Source organism: Ostrinia nubilalis, chromosome 15 (assembly GCF_963855985.1).
Source record: "Ostrinia nubilalis chromosome 15, ilOstNubi1.1, whole genome shotgun sequence".
Taxonomy (NCBI): domain Eukaryota; kingdom Metazoa; phylum Arthropoda; class Insecta; order Lepidoptera; family Crambidae; genus Ostrinia; species Ostrinia nubilalis.
The window spans coordinates 11,273,538-11,292,211 of NC_087102.1; the positions used below are offsets into that span (position 1 = coordinate 11,273,538).

The 18,674-nt window shown below is 34.9% G+C and overlaps 1 protein-coding gene across 1 annotated transcript in view; it reads right to left on the reverse strand.

Moving 5' to 3' along the window:
• Positions 1–18,674, reverse strand: part of LOC135078702 (reversion-inducing cysteine-rich protein with Kazal motifs) — a 53,247-nt gene that overhangs the window by 16,515 nt on the left and 18,058 nt on the right. The window contains exon 4 of the mRNA XM_063973249.1: positions 111–191. Coding sequence (XP_063829319.1) covers positions 111–191 — 81 coding nt within the window. The remainder of the gene's footprint in view (positions 1–110; positions 192–18,674) is intronic.

Genomic DNA, 18,674 nt, shown 5'->3' on the forward strand with positions numbered 1-18,674 from the left:
CGATACGGAAGCATCTTCTAACAAACACTATTATTTATTACTTATTACTCGCGCTAAATTAATACAGATTAGTTACATACTCGTATCTATATCTAATAAAGATTTCTTACCAAACGAGGAGTGCAGAACTTGTCAATGTTTTTTATTCTTTCTTCTCGCATATCGTTGTCTGATATCGGCACAAGGGACATCTGAAATAAAACAATAACATTTTGTAAAGTGAATTTTATATAAATTGCCTACAGGGAATAATCGGTAAACTTCACACAAACTGACTTCAGTCGATCAATCTTCAGAAAGTTGCATTATGTTCAAGCAATAACAATGTTGTTAACTAAACTTCTACGATCCGAAGTGTGAAAATTCATTTCAAACTACACCAAAGTAACAGCAGACTTTATTTTCGTAGGCATATGGTTACAAATTGCGTAATGTAATAGTAGAGACGAATAAAAAGACACGCATGTGCCCGCATGTTTAGATGGGCATAACATGTGCTCCCGCGTTTATTGGGCATTAGAGCCGGCTAATGAAATTAATTGACACGCGGACGAGCTTCCACATGATGCTTGTGTTCAAAATACGTTCTTAATTAAGTAGGCAGTTCTTATTAAAATAAGTAAGTACTTTTTGTTCGGTCCGATTTAACTTTTACAAGGTCGCCAATGCAATGAGATCAATGTCAAAGTCATGTTATCATCATTGGATCTTACGCCTCTTATAAAACAATTGTTACACTGTTTTTCGGTTTGTAACATTTTCAGTAATAAGATTCTGATGTTTACAGCTGAAACTTCAAAAATTCAGTTCATATATTTTTTTGCAAAATATCGTTTAATTCACGCTCTACATTAATAGCTATCTTGTAGTATGTTTTCTAAGTATCTAACTTGACGCTAGAGTCTAGAGAGAGTAGTAAGTATATATTTAAATTACTATAGGCAATAAAACAAATTGTAACAACAACATGAATCGCGTCGCAACGATATCGTTATCGCTCCAAAGTGCTAAGGTTATCTAATGTCGACGCTGGGTTATATGGTCTACAGCGAAAATATCCGTAAGTACGAGTAAAGTAGGGGCGTAGAAATCACAACATGTCTAGACAGAAATAAGTATAATGTTATTTACTTATAACTGATTTGAATAAAAAATTATGACTTTTTATAAATTTAATCTTGATTAACTTTTAAAATTGTATGTACTTAGATATCATTAACTGATAAGTTTATTTCCGTTTTTGGTGAAAATTTCTTTCAGTTTTATCAACCGACTTCAAAAAAGGAGGAGGTTCTCAATTCGACCCGTATGTTTTTTTTTTTTTTTTTTTTCTATGTTTGTTACGCGATAACTCAGCCAATTATGAACCGATTTGAACAAATCTTTTTTCGGCGTATAGGTAATACCTCAAGGGTGGTCCCATTTAAATTTAATAATAGAAAAAACAACCCCCAAGGGTGGAAAATTGGGGATGAACTTGTTTATACGCAATATTTTTCAACCGACTTCAAAAAAGGAGGAGGTTCTCAATTCGACCCGTATGTTTTTTTTTTTTTTTTTTTTCTATGTTTGTTACGCGATAACTCAGCCAATTATGAACCGATTTGAACAAATCTTTTTTCGGCGTATAGGTAATACCTCAAGGGTGGTCCCATTTAAATTTAATAATAGAAAAAACAACCCCCAAGGGTGGAAAATTGGGGATGAACTTGTTTATACGCAATATTTTTAATTTTTAGTTTTTTTTTGTGTTCACGCATTTGAAGTCGGTTTTATTTTTTTTAAAAGTTAATTATTATAATCTTTCGGTACGTTTTTCACAATCGAGAGAGTAGAGAGTGCGTCGGTTACGAAAGCTCTATATTTGTGTCACCGCGCTCGTAAATTAATTAAAAGATAAAGAAATCAATTGACAATGTTCTTTTACAATGCTATTAGATTGGTCAACATTTATTAAACTCATAGTTTTAGGAAGAGATAAATATTATTTTGATAGAACCATTGCATTTGATTGTGTCTTTACTTATGACTACCTATTTGCCTTGGACGAATCTATCTGCTTATTCATACCTTCTCTTACCTATTACGTCTTGTAGTTTGACTAAAATTAGTACATTACATTTTAAACAGGCACATAGGTACGTATCCCTTATTTCTGCATCGGAAAGTGGGACTTAGTAGGAACAAAGCGCGAAATATTTTTAGATGTTATATTTATGTGCCAAGTTTCAAAGACAGCAAAGTTGTAAACAAAATTCATCTCCATAATTTAGACTCCATAAACTTCTGTAGACGTAACGAAGCTACCAACAAAAAATGTAAAAGGAAAAGTTTGGAGTGCGAAGAAGATACAAAGTGATGCTTTATTGAAAATCAAATGACATGGTGATATAATATACAAAACGCTACATAGGTTTAAATATTGCTATAGCAATGTTTATAAATCCTGATGTGTATTGTTCGTCGACATGCGTCCATTCCGTATAAATCCTCATATATTCTGCAACACCCGTTATCGTGTCAAGCAAAATCGGGCAATATCATCTTGTTACAAATACAACGTGACCCTTTTCGTACAAATTGACGTTGCTAAATGTGTTGTGTTACGTAGGGCGAGTCACCTATGTTACCTGTCATCTAGAGATAAATCTTACGGGACCTTCGTCCCTTACAAAATACACCGCTTAAAATTGTATGAGGGTTCAGCCTACACTTGTAAGACATTGCATGCAGGGCCGGATCTACCTATGGGCTGATTGGGCTGCAGCCCAGGGCCCCGGGGTTACAAGGGGCCCCCAGATCCCGCTAAAAAGTAGGCAATAATTTGAAAAATAAAAAAGTGGTCTGTAAAGTCGGTTTACGGACGATATTATAGGGGTAAGGTAAATTTTGACGATATTAATGATACACTCTCACGCGGACATTGAAACTGTGTTTCGTTCTGCAGAAGAGAGCAGTGCGGGCCATTTATAACCTTGGACCCCGATTTTCCTTGAAATATTTTTTAATGAAATTAACATACTGACAGTAGCTTCACAGTTCATTTATGAAAACCTTTTATATGTTCGCAAAAATATAGAGCAATTCACGAAAAAGAGCGATTTGCATAACTTTAATACAAGAAACAAAAATAAACTTGCCGTTCCAAATTTCAGACTGCATAAGATTGGGAATTCATTTATGGGGAAATGTATTAAATTATTTAATAAATTACCACAAACTGTTGTAAAACTACCCATTCATAAATTCAAAGCACATATTAAAAGTACCTTAATGAAAAAGAAGAAGTTTACGGTAGCGCTCCCAAAACGAACTTGAAAAAACTACAAACATCGCAAAACAAAATTATAAAACTACTGTTCCAATTTCCCTACTTAACACCAACAACAGAAGTCTATAGAAAAACCGGCTTAATGTCAATAGCTCAAATGTATAAATTTAATACATGTTTACTTGTACATAAAATATTAAGAAAAACTATTCACACACAACTATCATTTATAACAAAATCACAATCACAAAAGCGTTCCTTAAGAAGACCTTACGATATTCAATTACCGTCACCCAGAACCAATTATGGCAAGAAAAATATAATGTACGAGGGGGCACAACTATTTAACGGGCTGCCAAATGATATAAAAAATACGCAATCTTTTTTCTCGTTTAAAAAGAAATTAAAGCACTACATTACAAAACACTTATTAGAATTCTCGTGAAAAAAAAAAAAAAAAAAAAAAAAAAACAATCTGGTTCATTGTACGAGCACATTCATTCATTCACATTCTCGCGTTTTTATTAAAAATTCTACTCGTAATGTAAGAAAAAAAAAAAAAACCGGTCACATAGCAACTGTGATAGCAACTGTTGAGCGTTACGTAATGGAAGCCAAGCAGGTTGCTGGTTTTGTAGTTGCAGTGTGGGTAGGTTAAGAATAAAACTACACTTCAATTTGAAAAAATATAGCATTTGAGCGGTTTGTTATTATTTTATTTTATTTTAACTTCATTATTTTCTGTACCTAGTTTCATTTAATACATAAATGAAACGAGCTTGTCTGTTGCGTGCACTTGCTGCTTATTTATTATAAAGTGTATTCTGTATTTTTCTTATAAGTGAATATAATTGTATTCTTTTAGAAAAATAAATATCTAAAACCAAACCATAAAAGGGCTACTATAAAGTCGATGATTATTTAAAAGATAAAAATGTTTGGGATGCGTAACTGCCTAGCTCGCATAAATATTTATAACTATGTATTTTGAAAACCTGTAAACCTTTGAAAAAGAGGCTGACAATAGTGTCTGAGTTTCTTGCGCTGCTTCTTCTCAGCACTGGCCCATTTATTGTCCTGAAGCAGTGGTAGGGTTAATACTGGGACGTGTAAAAGTGCTTTTTTAAAGCCTACTTACAGAAATAAATGAGTTTTACTGAGTTTTTTACTGAGTTTTTATTTTTACGTGACAACGTCATAAGAAAATATTGATTAAAAATTGCATACTAAATTTTTGAGATTTTTTTTTTATTTTTTTTCTTCCAATTACTTCTTGTAAAGAAAACGTAATAACTTTTAAACTAAGAGGTATATCCTGATAAAATTAAAACAGTAATAATGCTAAATAACAGGCGATACTAAAAAAAATACTCAGAAAATGGCAACAAAAAATAAAAAATGATACATTTTGAGAAAAATCTGCATTTTAATTCGTGTTTTTTTGGTTATTTGATAAATTTCTCCAAATAATGCCCCCATAACAGGTTGTTTTTATTACTTTGTGTTATTCTTTATCGTATTACCTTTGTAAAACTAAAAATCGCATGTCTCTATCCCTATCACAACGTTTGCAATGATCGTTTGAACTAAGCCTCTCCCATAGCTGGGCATTAACTCGTTAATCCGTTAATCGTTAATTAACGAAGTTAACATTTCTATTAACGGATTAACTTTTAAGTTCGGTTTAAAGAATCTTTATTCTCATAAGAACAGGGTAGTTCACTTACATGAGATTATAATAATTTACAACAATAAAATTGTCTTGTGACGAAGCATGCGCAAAGCCCACAAACAAAAAATAATGTAGGTACATAAATAATCATTAACATTATTTCGAATAAGTAAACATCAGATCTGCAACTCCGTTGACACAGAAATAATGGCCCTCAAACTAACTATCATTTACTCAGTCAGGACTAGGTAGGTGTGACTAGGTGTAGTGAGTAAGTATCCACCTACTAAATAAATAAGATTGTAAAAGAATACGAGATTTTATTTTTATTTTTACTGTTCGGGTACTCGTAGAAAACTGTGCGGGAGGGATAGTGTTTGGTTCGCCCAAGTTGGCAAGTTAACAGTGAGCATTGGAGTTGTGTAGTGTAGGAGACAGTGTACCAAAATTCATATTTACAAATAGTTGTTTAGTTATTATATTTTTGTAGTTTATATTTCAAAATAAGTTTATATATTTAATTTATTAATTAATTAATTTATTTATTTAATGTATTTTATGAGTCTTTCTACAGATGAAAGTTTCATAATTAGATTGCAAAAAATAATAGAGGATTATGTATTTTAATTTATTGTTTTACGTTTTATTCACTTTATAAGTAGGTGTAAGATTTAGTTTTTAAATTAATTTGTCATTCAAGTAATAGTTAGTATATGTTCTTTGAGTTTTCGTTTGTAGATTTGTATACTTTCACTATTTTTGATTGAATCCGGAAGTTTATTATATAGTTGAACACCTTCATATATTATATTCTTTTTTCCATACCTTGTTGTTCTCGGTTGACGAAGAAATAATTTGTTTGTGTTTCTTAAACTGTGTGTGAATGTTTTTTTAGTAAGAGTTATATTTGTTTGAATAGTGTTTTCCAGAATTTTTTTGATCAATAAACACAAGTTGTAAGTGTATAGTTGTGTTATATCGAAAAAGTTTGTTTTTGTATAAAGCTGTTTTGTAGGTGTTAAAAAGTCAAAGTTATAAAGTCTTTTTATTATTTTATTCTGTGATATCTGTAGATCCTTAATGTGCGTTTTTGATGCCGATCCCCAGATTTCCACAAGATACTCCAAATGAGGTTTCACTAACGCGTTGTAGACAGTATGCTTTATTGTTAATGGGAGACAGTTACCCATTCTACGCAAGGCGCCAGAAAGTGCTATAAGCTTCGACCGCACATGGTCAATGTGGGGTCTCCATGTAAGTTGATCATCTAATATTAATCCTAGGTATTTCTCACTACTAGACTGACTGATGATGTTGTTGTTAACTTTTAAGGGGGTAAATTGAGGTAACTGTTTATTTTTAGCAACAAATATCATAAATGATGTCTTGGATGTATTTATAGTAAGTAGGTTATATAGAAACCACTCGTTTACGATATTTAGATCATTTTGTGCGTCATTTATGATTTCATGTATACATTTTCCAAAATAGAATAAGCAAGTGTCATCAGCGTATAAAGTTAGATAACCCTTCAGACCGATTTGGTTTATGTTATTGATATAAATTAGAAATAAGAGGGGTCCCAGTATTGAGCCCTGCGGAACGCCGCATGTTATATTACAAATCGCACTTTCATAGTCACCCATCCTAACAATCTGACTTCTATTTGAAAGATAGGATGCGAGTAGGTTGTAGGCAGATCCAGTGACACCCAAATTACTCAATTTTTCCAGAAGTTTAGTATGGCACACGGTATCGAAGGCTTTTTTTAGATCTATGAAGATCCCTAAACAAATTTGTTTTTCGTCTATTTTGGTTTTTATATTTGTTATTAAGTCGGTTACTGCAGATAGCGTATTTGATTTCGGTCTAAAGCCGTATTGTTGGTCTATGAGAAACCTTTTTTCACACAAATACTCATTCAAACGAAAGTAAATTATTTTTTCAAAAACCTTGGATAGTACCGGTAGGACCGAAATTGGCCTGTAATTTCCGGGATCAGTTTTTGGACCAGATTTATAAATAGGGGACACTTTAGCCAGCTTCAGATTGTCAGGAAATAAACCAAGATCAAAACACTTATTTATGCAGTCTGCTAAGGGTGCGGTTATAATATGCTTAATACATTTTATTGACTTTGTGCTAATACCGTCTACGCCAGTACTGGTGTTGGTATCTAGGCTATCTACTACGTCTGCTACTTCCTTAGTGGTACAATGTTTAAGAGTTATAAGGGTAATGTCGTGTTGATGTCCATGTTTGTACATAAGTGTGTTACCTGAGTCCTGATGGTATTTCAGTGGAATTCTACTGGCCAACTCCGTACCAACGGTAGAGAAAAACTCATTGAATACATCACAAATTTTCTCACCGTCTGTAATAGTTTGTGAGTTTAAAACTAATTTGGGTGGGACATAGTTACTTTTCGTCTTGTTCATAGCCAGAGAGTTGATAACTTCCCACATCTTCTTTGGGTTCTCTTTACAGTCTTGAAATTTATTGTAGAAATAGTTCCTCTTGTCTCTGCGAATTTTCAGCTGGACCTGATTTCTTACTTTTGTAAATTCTTTTTTCAGGGTTTCGTCGCCACCACTGTTTTGTAGTCGTCTCCAAAGCATGTTTCTATTGTTCATCATGCCAATAACTTCTTTATTAATCCAATCATCCTTCGGTAGGTTCATTATCTTGATTTTTCTTATTTTATTTTGCTTAATATGTGTTTTTATGAAATTTTCTAAGTATGTATAATTATTCGTTTCGTTTATGTATTCAGATTTTTCAATACTCTTATATAGTCTATCGTAATCCATCGCTTCGTACTGAATCCTTGGTTTGGTCTTTGTCTTGCATTTAAGGACCTCCACGTAGATCTGTCTGTGGTCGGACATAGCAGAATCAATTAGCGAGACATTGAATGAATTTTTATTTAAGTCTGTCAGGATATGGTCGATTATAGTGTTTGTAGATTCAGTTCGCCGAGTATAATATTCTTTTTCTATTTTGTTTAGTACGTCATATCCTGTATCTTCAAGTGTGCACAAATATTGTGTGGTAGGAGTGTCGCTTTTAATCAAATCCAGGTTGAAGTCCCCAAAAACGATTGATCGCTTTCTTATTTCCAGCTGTTGGCTAAATATTTCAAGAAATTCTTTATGATTTGTATCGCCTGGCTTGTAAACACCTCCCAAGTGTAGAGAAAATCGTGGTAGAAATATCCACAAGTAGTGATTACTATCTTTGTGTTTGTTTTCGGTTATTTCAAAATCTATGCTCTTGTGCAAATATATGGAAACGCCTCCTCCTATTCTATCATGTCGGTAGTTGAATATATGGTTGTAGTTGGGTAGACTGTAGTATTTTCCATCTAGTTCCGATTGTATCCAAGTTTCAGTTAAGATGATCACATTGATTGTAGATTTAATAGCTCTCAGGATACATTGCAATTCTTCAAATTTCCCAGGTGTACGAATGCTCCTCACATTTGCGTAAAAGAACTTGAGAGACGATGAGTCCACGGGAAGGTCTTGGTATTTGTTCACTATATGGTATGTAATACTGTTTGAGCTGAAGTCATTGTTAGGGTGTTTACAAGTAGTATTTATTCGTTTTTTGAAGGTGTGATTTCAGTGATGGTGGGTATTCCTTTGACATATCGTATTTTAAGGTTAGATTCTCCATTTTTCTCACGTTGTTCCATTTCGATTTGGAGATTTTTCAGATATTTTCTTTGAGCGGGTGTTTGGTCACTATAGATCCTAGTATTAGCCGGAGTTTTTGACCGATTTTTTAGTAAGTGTTTCGGTGTTTCGGAGCTATCAAAAATCAACTTAAGCGGTCGAGGCTTGCTATCCATAGTTTTTCCCAATCTGATTGCTTTGAGAGGCTTAGGGCAGTCTAGGTAGATGCATTTTAGTACATTGTAAGCCTCTTCTAAGTCCGCATCTTTATCCGACGTGATGTCCTTTTCATTTATTTCCACTAGATTCACCATAATAATGTTTTTTTCACGTTGTAGTCTATCATGTACTTCCTGAATAATCTCATGCTGTGTTGCTGTTTTATGTTGAAGGTTATCTATTGGATTATTCTTAAGCTCTCTTAAGTCGGTTTCAATCGTATTAATTTTGGTTTTTATTGTTTTATGTTCACAGATTATATTCGTAACACTGTCGTTAAGTTTTTTGTATTCTCTTGCTAATTCTTCGGTCGTCGATTTTAAGTCTTTGAGTTCCTCTTTCATTTCCTCGCGCATTTGTGTAATGTTATGGACTTGAGTTTTAATTGATTCCTTGAGAAGATCTTTCATCTCACTACGGAAATCAGCTAGGTCTTGTTTAAAATCGTAATCCAGTGTGTGAGGTCGCCTTTTTCTCGGATTTACTTTAACTTGTTCTTCATCGTCATAATTACACAGATTATGAGTGGATCCACTTGCGCGGCTGAGGTTTGTATCTGGCGGTGAATGCGTGAGACTCATTCTGACACAAAAGTAATGAACACTGTCTCCTGGTCTATTCGAGTAGAACCGGTAAGGCTTGCTAATTCACTGGTACTGCTTGAGCGTACAGTGATTATGCACTTTGTTACAATCACCAAAGGACTTGTTCTTGCTTAACACACAATTTAAAAATTAGAAATATTTCCAAGCAGATACGATACGCGTCCGCACACTTCGACACTCGACGCACGATTTTCTGTTAACTTTAAAAAATGTTAACGGACTCGTTAACTTCCGTTAAATTATCCTAAGTCCGTTAATCGTTAATCCAGTACCTACTATTTACCAAAAAGATACAGCAGGCACGCTGAAAAACGCGTTCTGACAAGTACGTTCGGGCTTCCACCCGATCACTAACGACACATTTGTTAGTAAGTATGTGTGGGACACTCTTGCAACTGAATTTAAGACCAGTTTTCCTCAACCGATTGAGCTGAAATTTGGTATACTTATACAATATGTAACGGAAACACCGTCCGATCCATTAAGGTGTTAACAGGTATCGAGTTAAGATTCCATTTGTGTAATAATTTTTATAAAATATTATAAAAAAAATACCCCATGAAAAATAAATACAAAATTTACAAAAATAAAATAGCTTACATGGCAATCCGAACTGCAGTGTAGAGGGTACGCGGGAGGGGTAGAGATGCGCCGGCACGCGTAGCGACGTCATAAGGTCATGACCCCCAGCGTCTTAAAAAAAGCCGCGCGCCGACAGAGTGTTAACGCTTTTTGAAAATTTCCCCGTTGTAGGGTAAATCATTGCTAAACTTATTGACTTTAAAAATCGATAAAAAAGTTGTTTTTATTAATTACGTAATTTTGATACTTGTTTTGGTAATGTTGTTAAAGCTACTTTATGACCCTTTCGGATCGGACGGTGTTTTTGTTACATATTGTATAAGTACGATGACAATGCAATAATAATAATAATAATAATAACCCCGCAGGGCAGCTTTGTGGCGAGCTGTTGGTGAGTAGCGACACCACGGGGCCAGTTGTTAATCCGAGTGCTCCCGAGAGTCGGTCAAGACCCTCGTCTTCGGCTTGCCGAAGTGGAATCCGAGAGGGTCTGCAGGACTTTCACCTCTGGCTTGCCTTAACCGGCCGGCCAGAGTGGAGTCGCTAGAGCTATATGCTCCAGGGGTGGAAGTGTTAAAGGGCATAACGCCGCGAGTAACCTCGGAGAAAGCGCAGCACACCTCTCTACACCCCTGAGCTGGCTGACGCCAATGTTGTCCCTCAGTCCGGTCTATACGACCCATGACGCCAGGGGGGGCCCATTTAGTCGCTGGCTAGTCACCGCCTGCCATTTTTTCAGTCCGAGACTATGAACCAGGCAGGTGTCCCGTAGTCTCCATCCATAGCCCAGTAACCAGTCCATCCATCCTTCATCCATAACCCTAGTCCATTCTCCAATAACTGCAATAGCTCCTGTGCACAGGCTGGGGATGGTCTCTGGCTACATCCCATGATATAGTCAGAGACTAGATCCAGCATGTGCACCACCTTCACTTTTGTCGATTATTTTGCGCTTAAAACGGCCTCTACGTGTTGGATCTGTATCCCCACGCAAGCCTTATAAAGGACCGGGCCACTTTTGACCCGTGAGCTCCAAAGCGTACAAACATAATAATAATAATAATAATTTATTCATTAAAATAAGAACATTATAAGAACTTATTATGCTAGAGTTTACATATAGTTCAATAGTCTTTTGTAGCCTGAGCTAGGTTACAAACCTGTGTTTCAGGCGATGTTATGGTACTATTGAGCTGGTCTGATGATGGAGTCATGAGGTGGCCAAAGGAACTCCTAAATGAAACGGCGGCATCGCATCGAATTTGGGTTCGTTGGATTTGTCTTTTCGAGCACTTTAGTACTAGATGATGTCCAGCTCCAGGGTCCTGATGATGGATTCAGAAGGTGGCCATAGGAATTCCTAAACGAAACGGTGGAAACTTATCGAGTTTGGGTTTGCTGGATTTGACTTTTCGAGCACTTCGGTGCTAAATTATATTGTAACTGAACCAAGGCTCTGAGATTGAGATACTACTAAAAAGTGTAAAATAAAATTATAATAATTAAAAAACTTTTTTAAAAACAAGCTTTTATTCTGAAATGCAGTTGTACTAAAACGAAAAAAAAAATTGACCAAGTGTGTGTCGTACCACGCGCAGTGTAGGGTTCCGTAGTTATCCGTCGTTACCACAATATGTATATTTCAGGAGCAAGCAATTACTTCATCTAAAGTCACTTTTAATATTTTCTTCTTAGGAATTTTTATTAGGTATGAAATTTTATAATACATGAGTAAAACGAATATTACTCCTAAACTAATTGATCTATCCTAACCGCTATAGTTTTCCTTGAAAGTTCATAAAGAACACTATTATCATGATTTTTTCGGATTTTTAAAACCAACAGTTTAGTTTTTAGTCCTACTCGAACAAAAATTTTCACTTTAAACTTTAACATTTTGCTAACGGATCTCTAAATCGAAAAATAGTCTTAGAAACCTCTAAGCTATTTTAAAAGACCTATCCAACGATACCCCACACGATGGGGTAGAAGATGAAAAAAAAAATTCATCCCCACTTTACATGTAGGGGAGCTACCCTAAAAAAAATTTTTTTTCCAAATTTTATTTTTCCGTTTTGTCGGCGTGATTAATATGCATATCTCCACAAAATTACAGTCAGTTCCTTGTCAGGACTACGGAACCCTAAAAATAATTGTACTTATGCAAGGTTCAAATAATTTCGAAAGCTTGTAGAGCGCAAACATAAATAAAAGAGGAATAAATTCTACGCGCGATATAAGCTTTCGAAATTATGTGAACCTTGCATACAATTATTTTTTTCGTTTTATTATCATGTGTTAACGGATTAACGATTAACGTTAACTTGCGTTAAATCTTGCGAAATGTAACGTTTTAACGTTTAACGAAGTTAATTTTTTTATTAACGGTTTAACGATTAACGAAGTTAACTATTTGATTAACGGTGCCCAGCTATGGCCTCTCCGGGCGCGCCATTCAACGCTTCGTTAACAACGAAACTGAAAGTGGCTCTAGATTTGTAATTTTGATAAAAACAAGTTACATTTCAAATAAAAACAAAAGTTTTCGAAGTAAAATAAGCATTTTAATTAAAATTAAAATTGTCTCTACCTGTAGCGGAGAATAATGTGGTGGCAGGCCTTTGTTCAAACGATCATAGCAAATGTTGTGATAGGGATAGAGACTTCCGATTTTTGGTTTTACAAAATTAATACGATAGAGAATAATACAAAGTAATAAAAACCACCTGTTATGGGGGCATTTTTTGGAGAAATTTATCAAATAACCAAAAAAACACGAATTTAAAAGCAAATTTTTTTCAAAAAGTATACTTTTTTATTATTTGTTGGCATTTTCTGGGCATTTTATGTATTTTTTTAGTATCGCCTGTTATTTAGCATTGTTACTGTTTTTATTTTATCAGGATATACCTCTTAGTTTAAAAGTTATTACGTTTTCTTTACAAGAAGTAATTGACAGAAAAAATAATTAAAACTACGGGGACAGGGTAGGTTATGTGGGGCTCACCAAGTCAGAAGGACAAGGCATACCCACTAAAAGACCCCGGTGCTCCATCATTCGCCTTAAGTGGGAAGGAACTGTGGGATTCCGGACAAAGCCTTCACTACCACAGTCGCCCTTACGTTACCTAACGTAAGTAATTGGCAGAAAAAAAAATCAAAAATTTTTTGACCTCTTTTTTGTCGATAAAAATAGGTCTAGTTTCACCTATTTTCATATGTGCACTTAATCGTGACTCACACTGTATGTATAAGAATAATAATATATCATTATAGAAACAGTTTTTTGGCATGGCTATTAGTTGAGTGAGTACTAAGATAGGCCCCCAAGTAGTTTCAGCCCAGGGCCCCACAAATTCACGATCCGGCCCTGATTGCATGTGACAAGTAATTGGGCAGAATCGCTGAATGTCCATTGTATTCAGCGTTGAATGAGATCACAAGTCAATATTATGTTTGACATTTTTCGCCAATCAACCTTCCGCGGTCCCGCCTTCGAGCATAGCCCGGGACAAAACAGCTTTCTCAAACCGTCTCTACCTTGTGTGCTTTTTCTTTTTTGTCAAAACACGATTTTGGTAGGAAATTATGCTTTTTCCTTTTTAACAAAAGAAAATTATCTACGCTAAGGGCCTCTATCTAGATAGAGTCTACAAATAAACCTATGCTATCTAATCCTACCAAATTAATACAATCTGCGTGAGTACCATAGTTTATCGCTTGCTTTTCTCTTATCAGAGGTGATCAGAGGTCAGCACAGCATGTTTTCTTATCTTACACGCATTTTCATTCCAAATATCCAATCATTTACTATCTTTACATTTGCGAAGTTGCTATAAGTTATTGCTATTGCAATATTTTATTGACCCTTTAACAGCCATTCACGTACATACTTAGTCCGTGATTATATGATTATATGAATATTCCGGCGGTTAAAGGGTTAATTTTGCCACACATATAAGGACTTTAAACGTGTTGGCTGTTCTTCCTCTGCATTGTGCTTAGGTGCATCGCGAGCGTAGAACAATGTTCATTGTATACAAATCAGATGTCGTTCAGAACAAGTCTAATTCGGCCCACACCATCTCTTATCTCGGTTTATTGTTCTAGCACAATTGCTGCACGTTTAAAGGATTGTTTGAAGACACCTCGCCTCAATTAATTTTTACTTTATCAATCATCAAGATGGAATATGCAAATATGTCATGAAAATTGTATAGTAATTCGTACCATACCAGCCTTAAGAATTTAACATGTGTTCTTCATTGAGGCACTGTTCATTACTGGTGCGTTTACCTTATGTATACCTAACTAAGATTTCGGTCGTGAAATAAACCGAAGCTTATGCACTTGCTAGACGTTAATAAAGTAGATAAATGTCGATTGTCGACCTAGAATTAAATAAATAAATGTCGTACAAAAACGTGTAAAATGACCATTATTTGCAATAGGCGACAAAACAGTTGCTAATGATGCAAAAGTAACATCACTGCAAATAATTATAGCCTTTGAAGATTCTGCCCAAGGAAGTCCTTATTAAAATATCGCTTGCAATGCTTATTTGATTGGTGCTAAGATATTGCTGGCGACGCGTGCAACTTCATTTTCGAAATAAATGACTCAATGCCTAGGACAATTTATCAACTCGAAGTTTCGGATTCGCTTGGAGTGCGCCTGACTCATGTCACAATAATAACGATGTTAACTCAAGGTTAAACTTCATGTCTGGACGTTTAGGAAAATAAACGGAATCATTTAGTTTCAATCACACTATTTCTATTGATTGGCAAAGCTTATTAGGTCATGCCAATTTAAGATCAGCTATCCGGTAAAAATCGGTCGAGTCATTCTCAACTACAAGTAATGCTCCATCATAATAAATAGTCTACTACATAATATTAATTTATACAAATTAAATTGTGATTCTGAGAAGACCAACAACACCTTTTAGGGAAAGGACAATGTTCGTTCTCCATACATTGTTCGCCGTTAGATCAACAGTGCCGAAATAATACTTTCTAGGTTCTAAATGACACAAATCTTTATGTAAGAACAATTATTCCTGGCGGACCAATTCTATAAACTTATTGATAGCAATATTGTTATCATAACCTCTTACTTACTAGTATTGTATTATATTATTTTATGCACATCGATTTGGGAGATGTTCTGTATTGTAGTTGTCGCAGCCAAATTGTATTATGAGTATTTCTCAAAAAAAATGTACGTAACGAAACTGTAGTAACGAAATAGTAAGGCCATAAGGCTTGTTATACATTGGCGAAATATTGTGAATGCTCTTCATTTATTCAATTCGAAATATTTGGAAGTATGCACCCAAATACGGGGTAATATTAAGAGGTTAGAAATAAAATAAGGGAGTAATCATTCATACTATTTTAATAAAATTATTTTTGTTCCGTCATGTTTATCCAGTTTGAGTCGTTCTCTGTAAGCTTTTTGCCTTTCGGCATTGGTTTTTGGCGGCATTCCTAAAAAAACAAAAGAAGTAATCACATAAAAACGTAATCTAAATGATTTGATTATTTTTTGCTGGTGGCACTTCTGTAAAGCAGATAGTATCCAATCCTTTTGTTATTGACGCTCTATATTTTTTGAAATAAATTAAGTAGTGAATATGACTATGCTTAGTCAGGTAATAACAGTATACACTCAGCACTATGTTGTACTTTTTCGTAACGTAACGAAATTCGTAAAAAACGTAACGAAATATTAGACAAAATGAGATCAGAAACAAGTATTTTTTTGATAAAAGCTGTTACAGCAAATATAAAAGCTTACTAAATGTTCGTACCACACGTATTACAAAAAATGGTTAAATGAAGACTTACCGTTCTATATAAAATCGCTGATTTTACTTCCTGTTACGAAAAAGTAATCCGACAAAACACACACGTTTTCACTGATTTTCGCGATAGATGTATGGCGGAGACGTCAGGCCAACAGCCATTCAGAGTGCAGCTATTGTTGTCCGTGTAAAAAAAATATGGAATTGTTCAGAAACCATGGGAAAGTACAAATAATCGTAACTAAAGAGTAAATAACGAAATAGTAAATGAGAGCGACTCATTTTGTTTTTTTGCTTTAAATTGCTAATTATTATATCACCCCATAGAAAATCAATTTGATACAGAAACTGCGATAACTGTAGAACGATAATACAAAGAAATTTACAATAATTTAGTTACGTATTGCATTTTATGAAACAAAAACACATGAAAAAGCTAGGGTGGCAAACAGGTTTTTGTATGAAAGGTAAAAAAGGACTATTTTTAAAATATCTAAATATTTGGTAATAAGTAGGATTATAGCTATAATTCTTCGTTATCTTAAAGATTAATATTCATCCTTCAAAATTGTGTGTGTGTTTTTTTTGTGTGATGATTTATAAATATAAAACTTTTGAACTGTTTCAAAGCACACTTTTTTTTTTCAAAATGTACATTTTTTTTGAGAAATACTCTTATAATATTGGACGGGTTTTGGAAATAGCTCGGCGTTCCACTTTTATGATTTACTTACTTACATTTTGCACGTAAATAAATAACATGAATCCTATGTTTACTTTCCACTCTTGACATTTAACACGTGACTTACCAAACTAACTATCTCCATGGTTACCGTCTTAGTCTATGCATGACTAGGGATTGAACAACTTTTAATTGAATATTATTAACAATTCTCGATAATTATTATCGATTGAAAAATATTCGGTATTTGAATCGAAAGATATATTCAATTTTATCAATATCAAAATATTCAATTTTAATAATAAAATAAATATTATTTACTAATTACTACCACCTATGAAATGTTCTAAAAATTGCCTGGAGCGCTCCCCCAATCCTGGGTTTTCCCTTTCCAAGCTGAGAGGATATCATTTTGGTTCTATCGATACATTATAAAGGTACTTAATATTTGAAATGTATTACCAATTATTGTTATAAGCATTTTGAGCGAATAAAACTTTCAATTCTATTAGAACTTTAGACATTTCTCTCACTTTAAGCGGCATTGGATTTTTCATCGAATTTTGAAACTGTAACAGATATATTAAAGATGATCCCATATTGTTGTCATTGTCTATATCAGTGTTATGATCACAATTCTTTTTATTTTATTCATGACCTTCGACCAGTTGGACACATTAGATAGCTTCTTGTAGTATCGTGCAATATATTTTTAACTTTTAATTAAAATCTAGTCATACTGTAGCAATTTGGACGATTTATTTTATTTACAAGATCGGTATCTTATTGTCTATGATGACCGCAGTCAACATCACTATTACATGGATTCCTAACAATGAAGTACGGCATTGCCTTGTGCCGATTTTACATAGATTTTATCGACACAAATTATGGAACTTCATAGGATATGGAGCAGGCCACGCCCTAAAATGTCCGGATGTCGTCATAGTATTATGGAATACATATAAAATACTTTTATTATTTCATTTTTTAATCCTCAAGTGTCCGTTACAATCTAATTAATATTTAAGTATTCAAAAAGTAAGAGATTAATTTTGATACTTTACTGCTGTGCCCAGGAATCTAAGGCGGTTTCTGACAATGTCCTTTCAGTACCTTTCGGTGACATTTCAGTACCTTTCAGTTACATTTCAGTACCTTTCAGTTACATTTCAATACTTTTCAGTGACTTCTTGTACCTTTCAGTTCAGTGCCTTCTCAAGTTAACTCGTATCCTACTTATAATTCAAGTGCGTCTACAAACCGACGCGTTGCAATCCGAAACAAAAGCCGGTGTCGCACCTCAAATAATTTCGGAAACGATTCTCGGAACGCGCATTATTCCGATGCGGGATTGCGGCTAAAAGCGTCGCTGTATTTTTATGCAGCGCGTCCAGCTTATTATTCAATCCGCGGCCTTAACTCCGTCATTGTTGACGGGAGGCGGCGCTGGTTGACAATCGGATGCGGCATCGCCGGGGCGTCGACGGGGCGTAAGGCTGGTTTTAGTGTCACACGGACCGTCAGTGCAGAGCAGATTGCTCCGCACAGCCGATCTGTATGAACTGCTAGGGAGCGAACGGTTCCTGCGGACCGCATTACTCTAAAACGCTCCCTAGAAGTTTATACAGATCGGCTGTGTGGAGCGGATCCGCACTGGACGGTCCGCGTGACACTAAAACCAGCCTAAGGTGAGAGGAACCTCACCATGATCGTGGTTATAGGCGACCAAATCTTGATGATAAAAGCTTTTTATTTTAATAATTAAACACTCTAGGTACCAATCACAACTCCCACCATCGTAGGTAGAAATGTTTCGCACATCGTGAACGAGGAATAAAAGTGTAGGCAGGTACGTGAATGAGGAATAAATAAAGTGGTAAATGAACGAGGAATAAAGGTGGTACGTGCACAGTACAATTGGTACTCTTGTTTGAGATATAGGCTGGCCTACCATCGACGATCCTATAACGGAACCTACGCCCCGCGCGTTTCACCTAGTCCCCATGCAGTACCTTTACAGTGCGTTTACCCAGCATATTATTGGAGTACGAGTGATGAATGATGATGACACACGAAGATTTCTAATTTACATAATGTTTCCTAGTATACATATAAACATCATAATAATAAAAATTAAGCATTGCTTACATACAA